The sequence below is a fragment of the Balaenoptera acutorostrata genome, chromosome 4 (assembly GCF_949987535.1).
Source record: "Balaenoptera acutorostrata chromosome 4, mBalAcu1.1, whole genome shotgun sequence".
Lineage (NCBI taxonomy): Eukaryota > Metazoa > Chordata > Mammalia > Artiodactyla > Balaenopteridae > Balaenoptera > Balaenoptera acutorostrata.
In genome coordinates this window covers 22328500-22348863 of record NC_080067.1, presented here as the reverse complement: position 1 = coordinate 22348863, position 20364 = coordinate 22328500, and the positions used below count along the sequence as shown (strand labels likewise).

The 20364-nt window shown below is 39.4% G+C and overlaps 1 protein-coding gene across 2 annotated transcripts in view; it reads right to left on the bottom strand.

The window, feature by feature from the left end:
- PCCB (propionyl-CoA carboxylase subunit beta) overlaps positions 1-20364 on the bottom strand; it is an 85585-nt gene that overhangs the window by 50472 nt on the left and 14749 nt on the right. The window contains exon 6 of one of the 2 annotated variants that reach the window (XM_007170359.3): positions 11857-11967. The exons of the other annotated variant lie outside the window; for it this stretch is intronic. Within the exon in view, the coding sequence (XP_007170421.1) occupies positions 11857-11967 (111 nt within the window). The remainder of the gene's footprint in view (positions 1-11856; positions 11968-20364) is intronic. 2 annotated transcript variants of the gene reach the window in all.

Sequence of the window (20364 nt, the reverse complement as noted above, 5' to 3'; positions counted from 1 at the left end):
AAAACTGGAAACTTACAAATATGTGGAAATTAAACATCACACTTTTTTTTTTTCATCACACTTTTTTTTAAATAAATTTATTTTTGGCTGCGTTGGGTCTTCCTTGCTGCGCACGGGCTTTCTCTACCTGCGGCGAGCGGGGGCTACTCTTTGTTGCGGTGTGCGGGCTCCTCATTGCGGTGGCTTCTCTTATTGCAGAGCATGGGCTCTAGGCACGTGGGCTTCAGTTGCTGTGGCGCACAGGCTCAGTAGTTGTGGCTCGCAGGCTCTAGAGCCCAGGCTCAGTAGCTGCGGTGCACAGGCTTAGTTGCTCCGCAGCATGTGGGATCTTCCCGGACCAGGGCTCGAACACGTGTCCCCTGCACTGGCAGGCGGATTCTTAACCACTGCACCACCAGGGAAGTCCCAAACATCACACTCTTAAAACAGCCAATGGACCAAAGATGAAATCAAGGGAAATTAGAAAATATTGAGAAATGAAAATGTACAAAAACTTACGAGATGCAGCAAAAACAGTGCTAAGAGGGGAATTAAAGCTGTTAAACACACTAAGGAAGTAAGTTCTCAGGGCTTCCCTCGTGGCTCAGTGGTTAAGAATCCACCTGCCAATGCAGGGGACATGAGTTCGAGCCCTGGTCTGGGAAGATCCCACATGCCGCCGAGCAACTAAGCCCATGCACCACAACTACTGAGCCTGCGAGCCACAACTACCGAGCCTATGTGCCACAACTTCTGAACCCTGTGTGCCTAAAGCCCATGTTCTACAACAAGAGAAGCCACCAAAATGAGAAGCCCACGCACCGCAACGAAGAGTAGCCCGTGCTCACCGCAACTAGAGAAAGCCTGTTCGTAGCAACAAAGACCCAATGCAGCCAAAAAAATCAACAAGCAAAAAAAAAAAAAAACAAAGAAAGTAACTTCTCAACCTAACTTTACACCTTAAGGAACTAAAAAAAAAAAGAAAAGAAAAGAAAAGAAAAAGAACTAAACCCAAAGTTAGCAAAAGAAAGAAAATAAAGATTAGAGCCAAGATAAATGAAAAATAGAGGGAGAAAAAAAAAGCAGTAAAACCAGAACTTGGTTCCTCAAAAAGCTCAATAAAATTGACAAATATTTAGCTAGATGGACTAAGAAAAAATAGACTCAAATTACTAAGATCAGAAATGAAAGTGGGGACATCACTACCAATTCCACAGAAATAAAAAGATTATAGGAGTACTATGAACAATTCTATACAACAAATTGGATAACCTGGATGATATGGACAAATTCCTAGAAACACACAACCTACCACCAAGACTGAATCATGAAAAAATAGAAAATCTGAATAGACCTGTAACTAGTAAGGAGATTGAATCAGTAATCAAAAACCTCCCAAAGAAAAGCCCAAGACCAAATGGCTTCACCAGTGAATTCTACCAAACATTTTAAGAAAGATTAAACACCAATCCTTCTCAAGCTCTTCCCAAAAAATTAAAGAGAAGGAAATACCTCCTAATTCATTCTGAGACCCAGCATTACCTTAATACCAAAGCCAGACAAAGACACTACAAGAAAAGTACACATCAATATCCCATATAAATATTGATGCAGAAATGCTCAACAAAATACTAGCAGATCTAAATCAACAGTTTATAAGGAATTATACACCAAGACCAAGAGGAATTCTTTCCTGAAATGCAAGGATGGTTGAACACACCAATATCAATACACCACATTAAAAGAACAAAGGGAAAAAAATTACATTATCATCTCAATGCAGTAAAAGCATGACAAAATTCAATATTCTTTCATGATAAACATACTCAGAAAACTAGAAAGAAACTCCTTCAACATGATTAAGGCCACATATGAAAAACCCACAGCTAACATTATACTCAATGGTTAAAGACTGGAAGCTTTTCCTCTAAGATCAGGGACAAGGCAAGGATGCCCGCTTTCTCCACTTCCATTCAACACAGTATTGGAAATCCTAGCCAGAGCAATTAGTCAAGAAAAAGAAAAAGGCACCCAAATCAGAAAGGAAGAAGTAAAATTATCTGTTTGCAGATGACATGGATTTTATATGTAGATAACCCCAAAGATGCCACACACACACAAAGTTAGAATAAACAAATTAAGTTGCAGGATACAAAATTATTTTTTTAAATTTTTTTTCTGCCTTTATATTTTTATTTTTTATTTTTAAATTTATTTATTTATGGTTGTGTTGGGTCTTCATTTCTGTTCGAGGGCTTTCTCTAGTTGTGGCAAGTGGGGGCTGCTCTTCATCGCGGTGCACGGGCCTTTCACTGTCGTGGCCTCTCTTGTTGCGGAGCACAGGCTCCAGACGCGCAGGCTCAGTAGTTGTGGCTCACGGGCCTAGTTGCTCTGCGGCATGTGGGATCTTCCCAGACCAGGGCTCGAACCTGTGTCTCCTGCATTAGCAGGCAGATTCTCAACCACTGCGCCACCAGGGAAGCCCCAGGATACAAAATTAACACACCAAAATCAGTTGCATTTCTGTACGCTAACAATGACCAGTCTGAAAAGGAAGTTACAAAAGCAATTTCATTTACAATAGTTTCTAAAAGGATAAAGTACTTAGGTATAACTTAGCCAAAAAGGCAAAAAAAACTTGTACAGTGAAAATTATAAAACATTTCTGAAAGAAATTAAATAAGACAGAATGGAAAAGATATCTTCTATTTATGGATTGAAAGACTCAATACTGTTAAGATGTAAAAACTACCAAAAGCAATGTACAGATTCAACATCCTCCCTATCAAAATCTCAATGACATTTTTGCAGAAATACAAAAATCCATCCTAAAGTTGATGTGGAATCTCAAGGGACTCTGTGTACAGCCAAAACAATTCTGAAACAGAACAAGGTTGGAGGTCTCACACTTCCTGACTTCAAAACCTACTAAAAAGCTACAGAAATCAAAACAGTGCGGTACTGGCATAAAGACAGGCATATAGACCAATGGAACAGAACAGAGAGCCCAGAAGTAAACCCTTCCATGCCTGGTCAAATGGTTTTCAACAATGATACTTAGACCATTCAATGGAGATAGAACAGTCTTCTCAAGAAATGGTGCCAGATCCCACTCCTGCGCATATATCCAGAGAAAACTCTAATTCAAAAAAGATAGGTGCACCTCAGTATTCATATTTATAGCACTATTTACAATAGCCAAGACATGGAACCAACCTAAATGTCCATCAACAGATGAATGGATAAAGATGTGGTATATATATACAATGGAATACTACTCAGCCATAAAAAAGAATGAAATAATGCCATTTGCAGCAACATGGATGGACCTAGAGATTATCATACTATGGAACCAAGTCAGAAAGAGAAAGACAAATATCATATGATATCACTTATATATGGAATCTAAAATATGATACAAATGAACTTATTTACAAAACAGAAACAGACTTCCAGACATAGAAAACAAACTTATGGTTATCAAAGAGGAAGGGGTGGAGAGAGGAATAAATTAGGAGTTTGGGATTGACAGATACACACTACTATATATAAAATAGGACAACAATGACCTACTGTATAGCACAGGGAACTATATTCAATAACCTGTAATAAACTATAATGGAAAAGAAAAAAAATAGTGCTAGGAAAATTGGATATCCACGTGCAAAACCATGAAGTTGGACCTTATGTTACATCATATACAAAAATTAACTCAAAATGGATCAGAGAACTAAACATAAGAGCTAAAACTACAAAACTTAAAAGGAAACATACAGGGAAAGTCTCGTGACACTGGATTTGGCAAGATTTCTTGGGTATGATAATAATAGCAGAGATTACAAAAGTAGACAAACTGGACTTCATCAAAATTAAAATCTTCTGTGCAAAGAACACTAACAGAACGAAAAGGCAGCCCACAGAATGGGAGAAAATATTTTCAAATCATGATCTGTTAAGGGGTTAATATCAGAATATATGAAGAACTCCTACAACTCAACAACAACAATAAAATGATCCAATCAAAAAATGAACAGAAGACTTGCATAGACATGTCTCCAAAAAAGATACATCAATGGCAAATAATATGAAAAGAGGCTCAACATCACTAATCATTTGGAAAATATAAATGAAAACCACAGTGAGATACTACTTCACACACATTAGGATAACTATTATCAAAACAGAAAACAAATGCTGGCAAGGATGTAGAGAAATTGGAACCCTTTGTGCATTGCTGGTGGGAATGGAAAATGGTGCAGCCACTGTGGAAAACAGTCTGATGTTTCTTCAAAATATTAAACAGAATTACCATAATACCCAGTAAGTCCACTCCTAGGTGTATGCCCAAAAGAACTGAAAACAGGGATTCAAACAGATACATGTACACCAACTTTTATTACAGCATTATTCACAGTAGCCAAAAGGTGGAAACAACTCAAGTGTTCATTGGCAGATGAATGAATAAACAAAATGTAGTATTACATACAAAGGTATATTAATCAGTCTAAAAAAGGAAGGCAGTTCTGAAACATGGTACCATATGGATGAACCTTGAAGACATTATGCTAAGTGAAATAAGCCAGTCACAAATGGACAAATATTGTATGAGTCCACAAATTCCGCAACAGAAAGGGCCTGGGGGTAGGGAATGGAGAACTAATGTTTAATGAGTACAGAGTTTCAACTGGGGTAGATGAAAAAGTTCTGGAGATGACTGGTGATGATGGTTGCACAAACAGAACTGTAACTTAAATCTTACCACTTAACCATTTCTTATGTATATTCTACAATTTTTTTTAAAACGTACTGTATCAGTGTTAAACTTCTGGAATTTAACAACTGGTTATGTAAGAAAACATCCTAGTTCTTAATTATATACTGGGGACTTCCCTAGCGGCCCAGTGGCTAAGACTCCACACTCACAATGCAGGGGGCCCAGGTTCGATCCCTGGTCAGGGGACTAGATCCCACATGCTGCAACTAAGAGTTCGCATGCCACAACTAAGAGTTTGCATGCCACAACTAAAGATCCAGCATGCCACAGCAAAGATCCCACAAGCAGCAATGAAGATCCTGCGTGCCGCAACTAAGACCTGGCACAGCCTAATTAATTAATTAATTAATTTTAAAAAAAGAATTATATACTGAAGCATTAAAAAGGTAAAGGGACATGATATATATAACCCACTCTCAAACAGTTAAGAATTCTGTAAATTTGAAATTTCAAGATAAAAAGATTTTTTAAAAATTCTGCTCAAAGGATAGCATTGAGAAGAAAAAAACTGAAGTCACAGAGTGGGAGAAGACAGGTGCAATATATATAATTGATAAAGAACTTACATCCAGAATATACAAAGAACTGCTAAAAATCAGTAAGAAAAAAACAAAAACCTCTTTTTAAAAATGGGTAAAATAGATGAACGGCCATGCCATGAAAGAAACATGAGGGAATTCCCTGGTGATCCAATGGTTAGGACTCAGCGCTTTCACTGCTGAGGCCCAGGTTCAATCCCTGGTCAGGGAGCTAAGATCCCGCAAGCTGCGCAGCACAATCAAAAAAAAAAAAAAAGAAAGAAAAAAAGAAAAAAGAAACATATGAAAAGGTGTTCAACCTCATTAGTCATGGAAATGCAGATTAAAACAATGAGAGGGCTTCCCTGGTGGTGCAGTGGTTAAGAATCCGCCTGCCAATGCAGAAGACACGGGTTTGAGCCCTGGTCCAGGAAGATCCCACGTGCTGCGGAGCAACTAAGCCAGTGCGTCACAATGACTGAGCCTGCGCACCTCAACTACTGAGCCCACAAGCTACAACTACTGAAGCCTGCGTGCTTAGAGCCCATGCTCCGCAACAAGAGAAGCTACCGCAGTGAGAAGCCCACGCAGTGCAACAAAGAGTAGCCCCCGCTGACCGCTACTAGAGAAAGCCTGCACGCAGCAACAAAGACCCAATGCGGCCAAAAATAAATAAAATTAAAATTAAAAACAAAACAGAAAAAAAAAATGAGAGATCACACCACATGCAAACTGGCATAATTAAATTATGTCAATAAAAGTGCTGGCACGGATGTAGAACAAGTGAAATTCTCACACACTGCTAGTAGAAGTGTAAATTGCTGCAACTTCTTCAGCAAACAGGCATTACATAGAAAAGCTGAAGACATGTATATCCCATGACCTAACATTGCCCCACCTTGAGAAACTGAAATATGTATGTGCCAAGATACATGTATAAGAATGCTTATATCAGAATCATCTGCAATGACAAAAATCTTGAAACACAAATATCCATCAACAGTAGAAAGAATGAGGATCTTAAGATAATATACTACACAGCTATTAAAATGAACTACATTTACAAAGAACATGGATAAATCTTATAAACATGCATCACAGTCACGCACAAAAGAATGCATATTATATGTTTCACTTTACATTAAAGGTCAAAATAGGCAGCATTAACCCCATTGTTTAGTGAGGCATAATTAAAATTTTAAACTGTAGAGCAAAGCAACTTTTAAAATTACCATAAAAGTTGAGACAAATATTTCTAGGCAGGATGGAAGGAGACAATACTGATTACGAGGGTAATGGGGGCAGGCTCCTGGAGGGCCATTTCTTGATCTGGGTATCATTTACATGGATCTGTACTTTATAATAATTGCTAAACTTCATGTATTTTATGTACTTCCCTGAGTATGTATTACATTAGAAATTTTAAATTGTTTAAAATTTTTTAATTAACTGGGAGAGGAGGCAGAGACAGAAGCAGGAAGACCAGTTAGAAGGATTATGCAATAATCCAGGTGAGGTGCTTGAATCTAAGTAATAAGAAGTACATAGGAATTTTATTATATTTTAGATTATGTCCTAAAATAGAGCAAATATGATTTTAGACTGATTGAACTCGGAATGTTACAGAAAAATGAGTCAATGTTTTTGACCTGAGCCACTGGAAGGCTGGTCTTGCCATTTATTGAGATGGGGAAGGCTATAAGAGAGCACTTTGGGAGGCGCTCATTAGAGATCAAAACCTATCAATTTTGAGAAACCCATTAAAGTCCAAATGGAAATTTGATAGGCAACTGAATGTTTAATCCTGGAGTTCAGGAGACCGTTCCATCCTGAAGAAATAGGTTTGAGAGTTGTCAGCATATACATAGATGGATATTTAAAGTCTTGAGGTAGGATAAGATCACCAAGGGAATGAGAGAATTGCTAGGAGAAAACCAAGGGAGTATAGTGCCCTGATGTTTCAAAGAGGAAGAAGTGATGACATAGGTCAAATGCTGCTGGAAGGTCAAGTAAGATAGGACTGAGAAATGTCAATTGGATTTAATGATATAGAAATCGTTGGTGTCTTTGATACAAGAAAGTGCATTATCAGTGACCCTGAATAGAACAATATCCTTTCCATCATAAATTAAATGTCTAAATATATTTAGATCTATCTGTCAATTCTGTTCTGTTTCTCAATTCTGTTCTGTTCCCTGGTCTATTTATTTACAAATTGAACAAATAGTTTTAGTTATTTTAGCTTTATAACATATTTTCTCACCTGGCAGGGCTAGCCCTTCATTGCACTTCCTTCATGGAATGTCTACTCTTACATTGTAGTTTTCTTGTTAATATGAACTTGTCTAGACCTTTAAGAAAGAATCTGTTAGCATTTTTATTGTACTCTCATTAAGCACATGGAATAGTTAAGATGTAGAATGGTTAAGGCTTAATGATTAGTTGCGGAGGACAAGAAAGAGGAGGTGGTGCCAATATGCAGGTATTAATTAAAGTTCTGCAAGTGGAGGATGGGATTGCTTAGGATGAAAACACAGGATTAAAAGATACAGCGTACAAAAAGTCAACATACAGACATCAGTTGTATTCCTATACACTATGTACAAAATATACACTATATAGAAAATATCTGAAAAAGAAGTAACACCTGCCCATTCACGATAGCATCAAACATTACAAAATACCTATGTATAAATTTAACCAAGGAGGTGAAAGATCTAAACACTGAAAATTATAGGACTTTGATGAAAAACACCAAAGATGACACAAGTAAGTGGGAAAAAAACCCCATGTTTATAAAAATATTGTTAAAATGTCTGTACTACCCAAAGCCATCTATAGATTCAATGCAACTCCTATCAAAATTCCAATGTCATTTTTCTACAGAAGTATGGTGTCACATAAAAAGAAACACAGACCAATGGAACAGAATCAAGAGACCAGAAACAAACTCTCACGTATACAATCAACGAATACTTGACAAGGGAGCCAAGAACACTAAATGGGGAAAAGATAGTCTCTTCAATAAATGATGGTGGGAAAACTGGATAACCACATGCAGAAGATGAAACTGGACACATATCCTACACCACTCACAAAAATTAACTCAAAATAGATTAAAGACTTAAAGACCCGACTCCGTAAAACTCCTAGAAAAAAACATAGGAGAAACACTCCCTGACACTGCTCTTGGCAATAATTTTATGGATGACACCAAAAGCAAACACAATAGAAACAAAAATTAATAAGTGGGACCAGTGCAAACTAAAATGTTTCTACACAGCAAAAGCAACAATCAACAAAATGAAAAGGCAACCTACCGAATAGGAGAAAATATTTGCAAATCATATATCTGATAAGGGATTAATATCCAAAATAGATAGAGAACTCGTAAAACTTAACAGCAAAAAAAAAATTTTTTTGATTAAAAAATGGGTAGAGGGGCTTCCTTGGTGGCGCAGTGGCTGAGAATCTGCCTGCTGATGCAGGGGACACGGGTTCAAGCCCTGGTCTGGGAAGATCCCACATGCCATGGAGCAACTAGGCCCGTGAGCCACAACTACTGAGCCTGCGCGTCTGGAGCCTGTGCTCCGCAACAAGAGAGGCCGCGACAGTAAGAGACCCGCGCACCGCGATGAAGAGTGGCCCCTGCTCGCCGCAACTGGAGAAAGCCCTCGCACAGAAACGAAGACCCAACACAGCCAAAAATAAATAAATAAATAAATAAATAATTTTAAAAAAAAAACAACTCACATTATTTTTTTAAAAAAATGGGTAGAGGATCTGAATAGACATTTTTCCACAGAAAACATACAAATGGCTAATGAAAAGATGCTCAACATCATTCATCATCAGGGAAATGCAAATCAAAACCACAATGAGGTTTTAGCCTCACACCTCTTAGAATGGCTATTATCAAAATGACAAGAAATAACAAGTGCTAGTAAAGTTCTGGAGAAAAGGGAACACTTGTGCACTCTTGGTAGGAATATAAATTGATACAGCCACTATAGAAAACAGTATGGAGGTTCCTCAGGAAACTAAAAATAGAACTACCAAATGATCCAGCAATCCCACTTCTGGGTATATATCCAAAGGAAATAAAATCAGGACCTCAAACAGATGACTGCATTCCCATTTCACTGCAGCATTATTCACAGTAGCCAAGATATGGAAACAACCTAAGTGTCCATCAATGGATGAATGGATTAAAAAAAAATGTGACATACATACAAATACACATATACACACAGAATTATCCACTGGATATCCATATCAATAAAAAAAAGTGACACATACATACACACAGACAAAAACAGAGAAATATTATTCAGCCATAAGAAAGAAGGAAATCCTGCCATTCGTGACATGAATGGATCTTTAGGGCATTTCACTTAGCGTATGCTAAGTAAAATAAGTCAGACAGAGGAAGAGAAATACTGTATGATCTCACTTATATGTGGAACCTAAAACAGCTGAACTCACAGAAAAAGAATAGTGGTTACTAAGAGCAGGGGCAGTGTTGGAGTGAGGGGAGATGTTGGTCAAAAGATACAAACTTCCAGTTATAAGATGAAGAAGTTCTGGGGATCTAATGTACAACATGGAGATTATAGTTAACAGTACTGTATCACATACCTGAAAACTGCTAAGACAGTAGATCTTAAACGTTAATCACCACAAAAAAGAAATGGTAATTATGAGAGCACTATGGGGGTAATCATTTTACAATATGTAAGTATCAAATCAACACGTACACCTTAAGGGGGCTTCCCTGGTGGCACAGTGGTTAAGAATCTGCCTGCCAATGCAGGAGACACGGGTTCGAGCCCTGGTCCGGGAAGATCCCACATGCAGCAGAGCAACTAAGCCCGTGCGCCACAACTACTGAGCCTGCGCTCTAGAGCCTTCGAGCCACAGCTACTGAAGCCTGCGCGCCTAGAGCCTGTGCTCCGCAACAAGAGAAGCCACGGCAATGAGAAGCCCATGCACTGCAACGAAGAGTAGCCCCTGCTCACCTCAACTAGAGAAAGCCTGCGCACAGCAATGAAGACCCAACGCAGCCAAAAATAAATAAATTAATAAATTAATAATTTTTAAAATGTACACCTTAAACTTAAACAATGTTATATGTCAATTATATCTCAATAAAACTGGGAAAAAATGTTTTAAAAATAAGACAAAGCAGGGCTTCCCTGGTGGTGCAGTGGTTAAGAATCCGCCTGCCAATGCAGGGAACACGGGTTCGAGCCCTGGTCCAGGTAGATCCCACACTCCGCGGAGCAACTAAGCCCATGCACCACAACTACTGAGACTGTGCTCTAGAGTCTGCAAGCCACAACTACTGAGCCCACATGCCACAACTACTGAAGCCCACGCGCCTAGAGCCCATGCTCCGCAACGAGAAGCCACCGCAGTGAGAAGCCAGCACACTGCAATGAAGAGTAGCCCCCACTCGTCTCAACTAGAGAAAGCCCACGCGCAGCAATGAAGACCCAACACAGCCAAAAAAAAAATGAATAATTTAAAAAAAAAATAAGAGAAAGCAGTTTAGAATTTTCCAGCATGTATGTAGGGAGAGGAGGAAAGAATGGCCTTAGCCAGAGAAATTGATCCCACACCTCCATTCCTGCCAGGTAGGAAGACAACTGGGGTAGCACCACATAGGTATGGCATATATAGATTTAGTGGGCAAAGTTCAAGGAATCCTGCTTTGCTCAGGAAATAAGAGATGTGGTCATCTTAATTTTTAAAGTCCACCCTAAACTGAACATTGAACATTTAGGTTGCTTTTAATCTGTCACCAAGAAAGAATAGTTGAGTCAAGGGGTAAGCACTTTGCTAAACTTTAATTCCTACTGCCAAACAGAAAAGCGTTTCCTATTCACGCTTCCTCTATTTACACTGTTTTCATACTGGATGACTCTCTTTCCTTTTTGCCCCCTAATTTGTCTTGACATTTATTGCTCATTATGGTTAAAAATATTTAAGAGGAAAAGACTGATTTTTTTTTTAAGTATCAGGTTAAAGGTAATTACCCATGTATGATTTCAAATAGGCTTCTTTTAAAAATCATTTTAAAATATCATTTCATATAAATCATGTAATAAAGATATGTACCTCTTTACAGTGAAGTTGGAGATCAGATTTACCATTACCATCACAGACAAAATGTAATAAAATGGCAAACAGCTGAAGAAATAAAGGTGGGACATAAGAAACAACCTCCTAGTGAAGCAGTTTACAGAAAAGCTTTCCATGAGAAACTTTCTGAATAGGATTCAGTAAACGATCATCTGTCTGAGTAGAGGATAGGACCTTTGATTACCTGAAAATCATTTGCAATTCAGATCAACAAGTAAAATCACCCACCAATGAAGGAGACAAGCACATTCTGCCACTGAACCCACACAAGCTACAGTCTTCATGCCAAAACCTTCTCTCCACCAAGACCTTATCAGCACTGCATTGAAATCCAATAAGCCTGCAGATAACAACCCAGATCTGGGTCAGGAATTATTGTTATTTCAGGTGAGGTACTGCACAACTCTCAAAGGGCAGGAGAACCAGGTCCTTCTTTCTTACCTTTACCATGAACGTGAAGTCTGTTAGGGCCGGGGAGTAGACAGCCCCACCAGCACATGGGCCCATGATCAGAGAAATCTGAGGGATGACTCCAGATGCTGTGACATTCCTCTGCCAAAAGAGAAAGGCAAAGGCATCTGGTTACAGAGGTGTTCAAGGCATTACCTGCAGAAAGACAGAGGCAACAATAAAAACACATTTGGCTTTTATTCACAGAAATTCTATCCTAGAGACAAGAGGCCTAATCTGTACAGTTTCTTCCAGAATTGTATATGCAACTTTTCCCCATAACTGGTGGGATGGTTGGCATATTACTTTCTGGGGCAAGTAACCTCTTCTCTCCTTGGCAGGGCAGTAGTTCCCCCAAAGCTCCACCAGGACATGAGCTCAGAGAGAATCCTACCACTCTCACCCCAGCTCTAAACACACCTCAGGCCAGGACCCCTGTCTGTACAAAACTGGCTGGAAGAATCAATGAAAACCTTAGGTGGAATATACAGGGCCAACACTTACCCTGGATCCATGACCTCTACTTGCAGCCCCTTCACACCCTCCACAGAGGATGCCCAACAGTTACAAGCCAAGGCTAAGAGACAGGTGCTATTTTACTCAGTCTTCAATGTCTGCCCACCCCTACACAGGGCAGATGGGCAATAGGGAGGTGGCAGAAGGCAAAAAGGTTCCATAGGGACAAAGGTGTTGTGAAGAGCCAAGCCTCAGGCCACCTTCTAGGAAAAACAAGGTTTCCCAGGGGGCTGGAAGACCCAGGCAAGATAAGAGCCCAATGACTCCTTGCCCATCCCCCAGCTTCTATCCTTCCCTGAACCCCATCAGCTTAAGAGAAGTATGTCCACTTTTAGCCCTGCCCTGGGTCTGAGACCAATTTCTATAATTCACAGGACATAGCTCAGGACAGCACAAAAAGGCATCCACAGAGAGGATTCTGAGAAGATGGTAGAATGGGAAGCACCAGGAATCTGTCTCCCCACCTGGACAAAAATTACACTGGCAGAATCTCTCTGATGTAACTTTTTGGAACTCTGTTAAGCCTACTGAAGGCTTATCATCCACAGGAAGATTTGGAGGGCAAATCGCGGTTAATTTCAATCAATTTCAACTGGTAGCACAGTAGCAGCTACCCCTACCCACCCCCTACCCCCAGCCATGAGGCATGCAGCCGTGCATGTGTTCCTGGAGTGGCTTACACAGAGGCAGACAAAAAGGACCCTGCCCTCCAAATATCGGAAATCTATGCTCTGACAGCCGGTTGTTGATTCTGATCAGAGGTGAAGCTAGGAAGTTAGGCAGCCATTGTTGTTGCACCTCACCCCACTGCTGCAAGCTCCTCCCCCTCCAGCTCAAAATCACTTGCATTAGGAAAATGCAAATCAAAACTAGAATGAGATACCACATCACACACATTAGGATGACTACTATCAAAAAAACAGAAAACAAGTGGTGTTGGTGAGGATGTGGAGAAAGTGGAACCCTTGTGCACTATTGGTAAGAATGTAAAATGGTACAGCCGCTGTGAAAAACAGCATGGTGGTTCCTCAAAAAATTTTAAATAGAATTACCAAATGATCCAGAAATTCTACTTCTGGGGATATACCAAAAAGAATGGAAAACAGGGTCTCAAAGAGATAACTTGTACACCCACATTCATAGCAGCATTACTCACAATAGGTGAAATGTGGAATCAATCCAAATGGCCATCAATAGATAAATGGACAAACAAAATGTGGTATATCTATACAGCGGAATATTATTCATCCTTAAAAAGGAAGGAAATCCAGTCACAGGTTACAACATAGATGAAACTTGAGGACATTGTGCTAAGTGAAATAATAAGGCAGTCACAAAAAGACAAACACTGTACGATTTTACTTAAGTTATTTAGTCAAAATAATACAGACAAAGTAGAATGGTGGTTACCAGGGGCTGGCAGAGGGGATAATGGGGGGTGATTGTTTAATGGGTATAGAGTTTCAGTTTTTGCAAAACAAAAAGTTATGGAGATGGCCCCTGTCCACCTCCCTCCGGCTGCCCCGCTGGCTGAAAAGTTTCTCCAGGTGCGGAATTCCAGGCTACCACCAGCACAGAGCGTGCACGCCAGTCAGGAACCAGCCCACCCAATGGCCCAGGGGCAATGAATATGTCAGAAACTGAAGCAAGAAAGAACTCAGCAGAGGGGGGAGTCAAGATGGCAGACTAGGAGGACGCAGAATTCATGTCTCTGCACAACTAGGGCACCTACTAGGCACCGGTGGGGGACCACAGACACCTAAGGGGATGGGAGGAACCCCCAGCGACAGGGTCCTAAGCAAAGGCCCCGCCCCATGCTCAGGTGTCACCCCCCCCCACGGGCCTAGGTCCTGCCCCACCCTAAACCCCGCCCCTGCCTATGTTCCACCCCTCCTAAACTCCGCCCCCAGAGCCAAGGCTTTTTTTTTCTTTTTTCCTCTTTTAGATTGGGGTTCTGTTTTACCTTGTTGATTCACTGTTGTTGATTCATTAATATTTTTATTTTTCCTAATAAACTTTTTATTTTCTAATTTTATTTTATTCTTCATACTTTGTTACTGTTCTCTCCTTTTGGCTTATTCCCCCCGCCCCCCAACTTTTTTTCTCTTTTTTCTGTTGTGATTTTATTTTACCTTGTTGCAGTTGTTTCAATTATATTTTTATTTTTCCTAATATATTTTTTATCTTTCTAATTTTATTTTGTTTTTTATTCTTTGATATTGTACTCCTCCTTTTCTTTTTTTTTTTTTTCTTTTTTTTTTGCCACACCACACAGTTTGCGGGATCTTGGTTCCCAGGCCAGAGGCTGGGCCTGAGCTCCTGTGGTGGGAGCTCTGAGTCCAAACTGCTGGACTAACAGAGAACCTCAAGCCCCAGGGAATATTAATCGGAGTGAGGTCTCCTGGAGGTATTAATCTCAGCACCAAGACCCGGATCTATCCAACTGCCTGCAAACTCCAAAGCTGGACGCCTCAAGCCAAACAACCAATAAGACAGGAATACCGCCCCACCTATCCAAAAAGAAAAAACAAAAATGAAACAACAAAAAAATATGTTACAGACGAAGGAGCAAGGTAAAAACCTAAAAACCCAAATAAATGAAGACAAAATAGACAACCTACCTGAAAAAGAATTGAAAATAATGACAGTAAAGATGTTCAAAAATCTCGGGAACAGAATGAAGAAAATACAAGAAACATTTAACAAGGATCCAGAAGAACTAAAGAGCAAAGAAACAGTGATGAACACAATAACTGAAATTAATAATACTCTAGAAGGAATCAATAGCAAAATAACTGAGGCAGAAGAATGGATAAGTGACCTGCAAGATACAATAGTGGAAAGAACTGCCAAGGAGCAGAATGAAGAAAGAATAATGAAAAGAATTGAGGACAGTCTCAGAGACCTCTGGGACAACATTAAACACACCAACATTCGAATTACAACGGTCCCAGAAGAAGAATAGAAAAAGAAAGGGTCTGAGAAAATATTTGAAGAGATTATAGTCGAAAACTTCCCTAACATGGGAAAGGAAACAGTCAATTGAGTCCAGGAAGCAGAGAGTCCCATACAGGATAAACCCAAAGAGAAACACACCGAGACACATATTAATGAAACTATCAAAAACTGAATACAAATAAAAAATATTAAAAGCAGCAATAGAAAAGCAACACATAACATACAAGGCAATACCCATAAGGTTAACAGCTGATCTTTCAGCAGAAACTCCACAACGAAGAAGGGAGTGGCAGGACATATTTAAAGTGATGGAAGGGAAAAACCTACAAGCAAGATTACTCTACCCAGCAAGGATATCATTCAGATTCGACAGAGAAATTAAAACCTTTACAGACAAGCAAAAGGTAAGAGAATTCAGCACCACCAAACCAGCTTTACAACAAATGCTAAAGGAACTTCTCTAGGCAGGAAACACAAGAGAAGGAAAAGACCTACAATAACAAACCCAAAACAATTAAGAAAATGGTAATAGGAACATACATATCGATAACTACCTTAAATATAAATGGATTAAATGCTCCAACCAAAAGACATAGACTGGCTGAATGGATACAAAAACAAGACCCATAGATATGCTGCCTACAAGAGACCCACTTCAGACCTAGGGACACATACAGACTGAAAGTGAGGGCATGGAAAAACACATTCCATGCAAATGGAAATCAAAAGAAAGCTGGAGCAGCAATTCTCATATCAGACAAAACAGACTTTAAAATAAAGACTATTACAAGAGACAAAGAAGGACACTACATAATGATCAACAGATCAATCCAAAAGAAGATATAACAATTATAAATATTTATGCACCCAACATAGGAGCACCTCAATACATAGGGCAAATGCTAACAGCCATAAAAGGGGAAATTGACAGTAACACAGTCATAGTAGGGGACTTTAACACCCCACTTTCACCAATGGACAGATCATCCAAAATGAAAATAAAAAAGGAAACACAAGCTTTAAATGATACATTAAACAAGATAGACTTAATTGATATTTATAGGACATTCCATCCAAAAACAACAGAATACACTTTCTTCTCAAGTGCTCATTGAACATTCTCCAGGATAAACCTATCTTGGGTCACAAATCAAGCCTTGGTAAATTTAAGAAAACTGAAATTGTATCAGGTATCTTTTCCAACCACAACACTATGAGACTAGATATCAATTACAGGAAAAAAAAACTGTAAAAAATACAAACACATGGAGGTTAAACAACACAATACTAAATAACCAAGAGATCACTGAAGAAATCAAAGAGGAAATCAAAAAATACCTAGAAACAAATGACAATGAAAACACAACGAACCAAAATCTATGGGATGCAGCAAAAGCAGTTCTAAGAAGAAAGTTTATAGCAATACAATCCTACCTCAAGAAACAAGAAACATCTCAAATAAACAACCTAACCTTACACCTAAAGCAATTAGAGAAAGAAGAACAAAAAACCCTCAAAGTTAGCAGAAGGAAAGAAATCATAAAAATCAGATCAGAAATAAATGAAAAAGAAATGAAGGAAACAATAGTAAAGATCAATAAAACTGAAAGCTGGTTCTTTGAGAAGATAAACAAAATTGATAAACCATTAGCCAGACTCATCAAGAAAAAAAGGGAGAAGACTCAAGTCAACAGAATTAGAAATGAAAAAGGTGAAGTAACAAATGACACTGCAGAAATACAAAGGATCATAAGAGATTACTACAAGCAACTATATGCCAATAAAATGGACAATCTGGAAGAAATGGACAAAGTCTTAGAAATGCACAACCTTCTGAGACTGAACCAGGAAGAAATAGAAAATATAAACAGACCAATCACAAGAACTGAAATTGAAACTGTGATTAAAAATCTTCCAACAAACAAAAGCCCAGGACCAGATGGCTTCACAGGCGAATTCTGTCAAACATTTAGAGAAGAGCTAACACCTATACTTCTCAAACTCCTCCAAAATATAGTAGAGGGAGGAACACTACCAAACTAATTCTACGAGGCCACCATCACCCTGATAGCAAAACCAGACAAAGATGTCACAAGAAAAGAAAACTACAGGCCAATATCACTGATGAACATAAATGCAAAAATCCTCAACAAAATACTAGTAAACAGAATCCAACAGCACATTAAAAAGGTCATACACCATGATCAAGTGGGGTTTATTCCAGGAATGCAAGGATTCTTCAATATATGCAAATCAATCAATGTGATACACCAGATTAACAAATTGAAGGATAAAAATCATATGACAATCTCAATAAATTCAGAAAAAGCTTTCAACAAAATTCAACACCCGCTTATGATAAAAATTCTCCAGAAGCAGGCATAGAGGGAACCTACCACAACATAATAAAGGCCATTTAAGACAAACCCACAGCCAACATCATCCTCAGTGGTGAAAAACTGAAACCATTGCCTCTAAGATCAGGAACAAGACAAGGGTGCCCACTCTCACCACTATTATTCAACATAGTTTTAGAAGTTTTAGCCACAGCAATCAGAGAAGAAAAAGAAATAAAAGGAATCCAAATCAGAAAAGAAGAAGTAAAGCTGTCACTGTTTGCAGATGACATGACACTATACATAGAGAATCCTAAAGAGGCTACCAGAAAACTACTAGAGCTGATCAATGAATTTGGTAAAGTAGCAAGACACAAAATTAATGCACAGAAATCTCTTGCATTCCTATACACTAATGATGAAAAATCTGAAAGAGAAATTAAGGAAACAATCCTATATACCATTGCAACAAAAAGAATAAAATACCCAGGAATAAACCTACCTAAGGAGACAAAAAATCTGTATGCAGAAAACTATAAGACACTGATCAAAGAAATTAAACATGATACAAACAGATGGAGAGATATACCATGTTCTTGGATTGGAAGAATCAACATTGTGAAAATGACTCTACTACCCAAAGCAATCTACAGATTCAATGCAATCCCTATCAAACTACCACTGGCATTTTTCACAGAACTAGAACAAAAAATTTCACAATGTATATGGAAACACAAAAGATCACGAATAGCCAAAGCAATCTTGAGAAAGAAAAACGGAGCTGGAGGAATCAGGCTCCCTGACTTCAGACTATACTACAATGCTACAGTAATCAAGACAGTATGGTACTGGCACAAAAACAGAAATATAGATCAATGGAACAGGATAGAAAGCCCAGAGATAAACCCACGCACATATGGTCACCTTATCTTTGATAAAGGAGGCAAGAGTATAAAATGGAGAAAAGACAGCCTCTTCAATAAGTGGTGCTGGGAAAACTGGACAGCTACATGTAAAAGAATGAAATTAGAACACTTCCTAACACCATACACAAAAATAAAATCAAAATGGATTAAAAACCTAAATTTAAGGCCAGACACTATAAAACTCTTAGAGGAAAACACAGGCAGAACACTCTATGACATAAATCACAGCAAGATCCTTTTTGACCCACCTCCTACAGAAATGGAAGTAAAAACAAAAATAAACAAATGGGACCTAATGAAACTTAAAAGCTTTTGCCCAGCAAAGGAAACCATAAACAAGACGAAAAGAAAACCCTCAGAATGGGAGAAAATATTTGTAAATGAAGCAACTGACAAAGGACTAATCTCCAAAATATAGAAGCAGCTCAGGCAGCTCAATATCAAAAAAAACAAAAAACCCAATCCAAAAATGCACAGAAGACCGAAATAGACATTTCTCCAAAGAAGATTGCCAACAAACACGTGAAAGGATGCTCAACATCACTAATCATTAGAGAAATGCAAATCAAAACTACAATGAGGTATCACCTCACACCAGTCAGAATGGCCATCATCAAAAAATCTACAGGGCTTCCCTGGTGGCGCAGTGGTTGAGAATCTGCCTGCTAATGCAGGGGACACGGGTTCGAGCCCTGGTCTGGGAAGATCCCACATGCCACGGAGCACCTGGGCCCGTGAGCCACAACTACTGAGCCTGCGCGTCTGGAGCCTGTGCCCCGCAACGGGAGGGCCCGCGATAGTGAAAGGCCCGCGCACCGCGATGAAGAGCGGTCCCCGCACCGCGATGAAGAGTGGCCCCCACTTGCCGCAACTAGAGAAAGCCCTCGCACGAACCGAAGACCCAACACAGCCAAAAATAAAAATAAATAAATAAATAAAGTAGCTATAAAATTAAAAAAACAAAAACAAAAACAAAAAAACAAAAACAAAAACAAAACAAAAAAATCTACAAACAGGGCTTCCCTGGTGGCGCAGTGGTTGAGGGTCTGCCTGCTGGTGCAGGGGACACGGGTTCGAGCCCTGGTCTGGGAGGATCCCACATGCCACGGAGTGGCTGGGCCCGTGAGCCACAGCTGCTGAGCCTGCGCGTCTGGAGCCTGTGCCCCGCAATGGGAGGGGCCGCGATAGTGAAAGGCCCGCGCACCGCAATGAAGAGCGGTCCCCACACCGCGATGAAGAGTGGCCCCCGCTTGCCGCAACTGGAGAAAGCCCTCGCACGAACCGAAGACCCAGCACAGCCAAAAATAAATAAATTAATTAATTAAAAAAAAAAAAATCTACAAACAATAAATGCTGGAGAGGGTGTGCAGAAAAGGGAACCCTCCTGCACTGTTGGTGGGAATGTAAATTGATACAGCCACTATGGAGAACAGTATGGAGGTTCCTTAAAAAATAAAAATAGAACTACCATATGACCCAGCAATCCCACTATTGGGTATATACCCTGAGAAAACCATTATTCAAAAAGAGTCATGTACCACAATGTTCATTGCAGCTCTATTTACAACAGCCAGAACATGGAAGCAACCTAAGTGTCCATCGACAGATGAATGGATAAAGAAGATGTGGCACATATATACAATGGAATATTACTTAGCCATAAAAAGAAACGAAACTGAGTTACTTGTAGTGAGGTGGATGGACCTAGAGTCTGTCATACAGAGTGAAGTAAGTCAGAAAGAGAAAAACAAATACAGTATGCT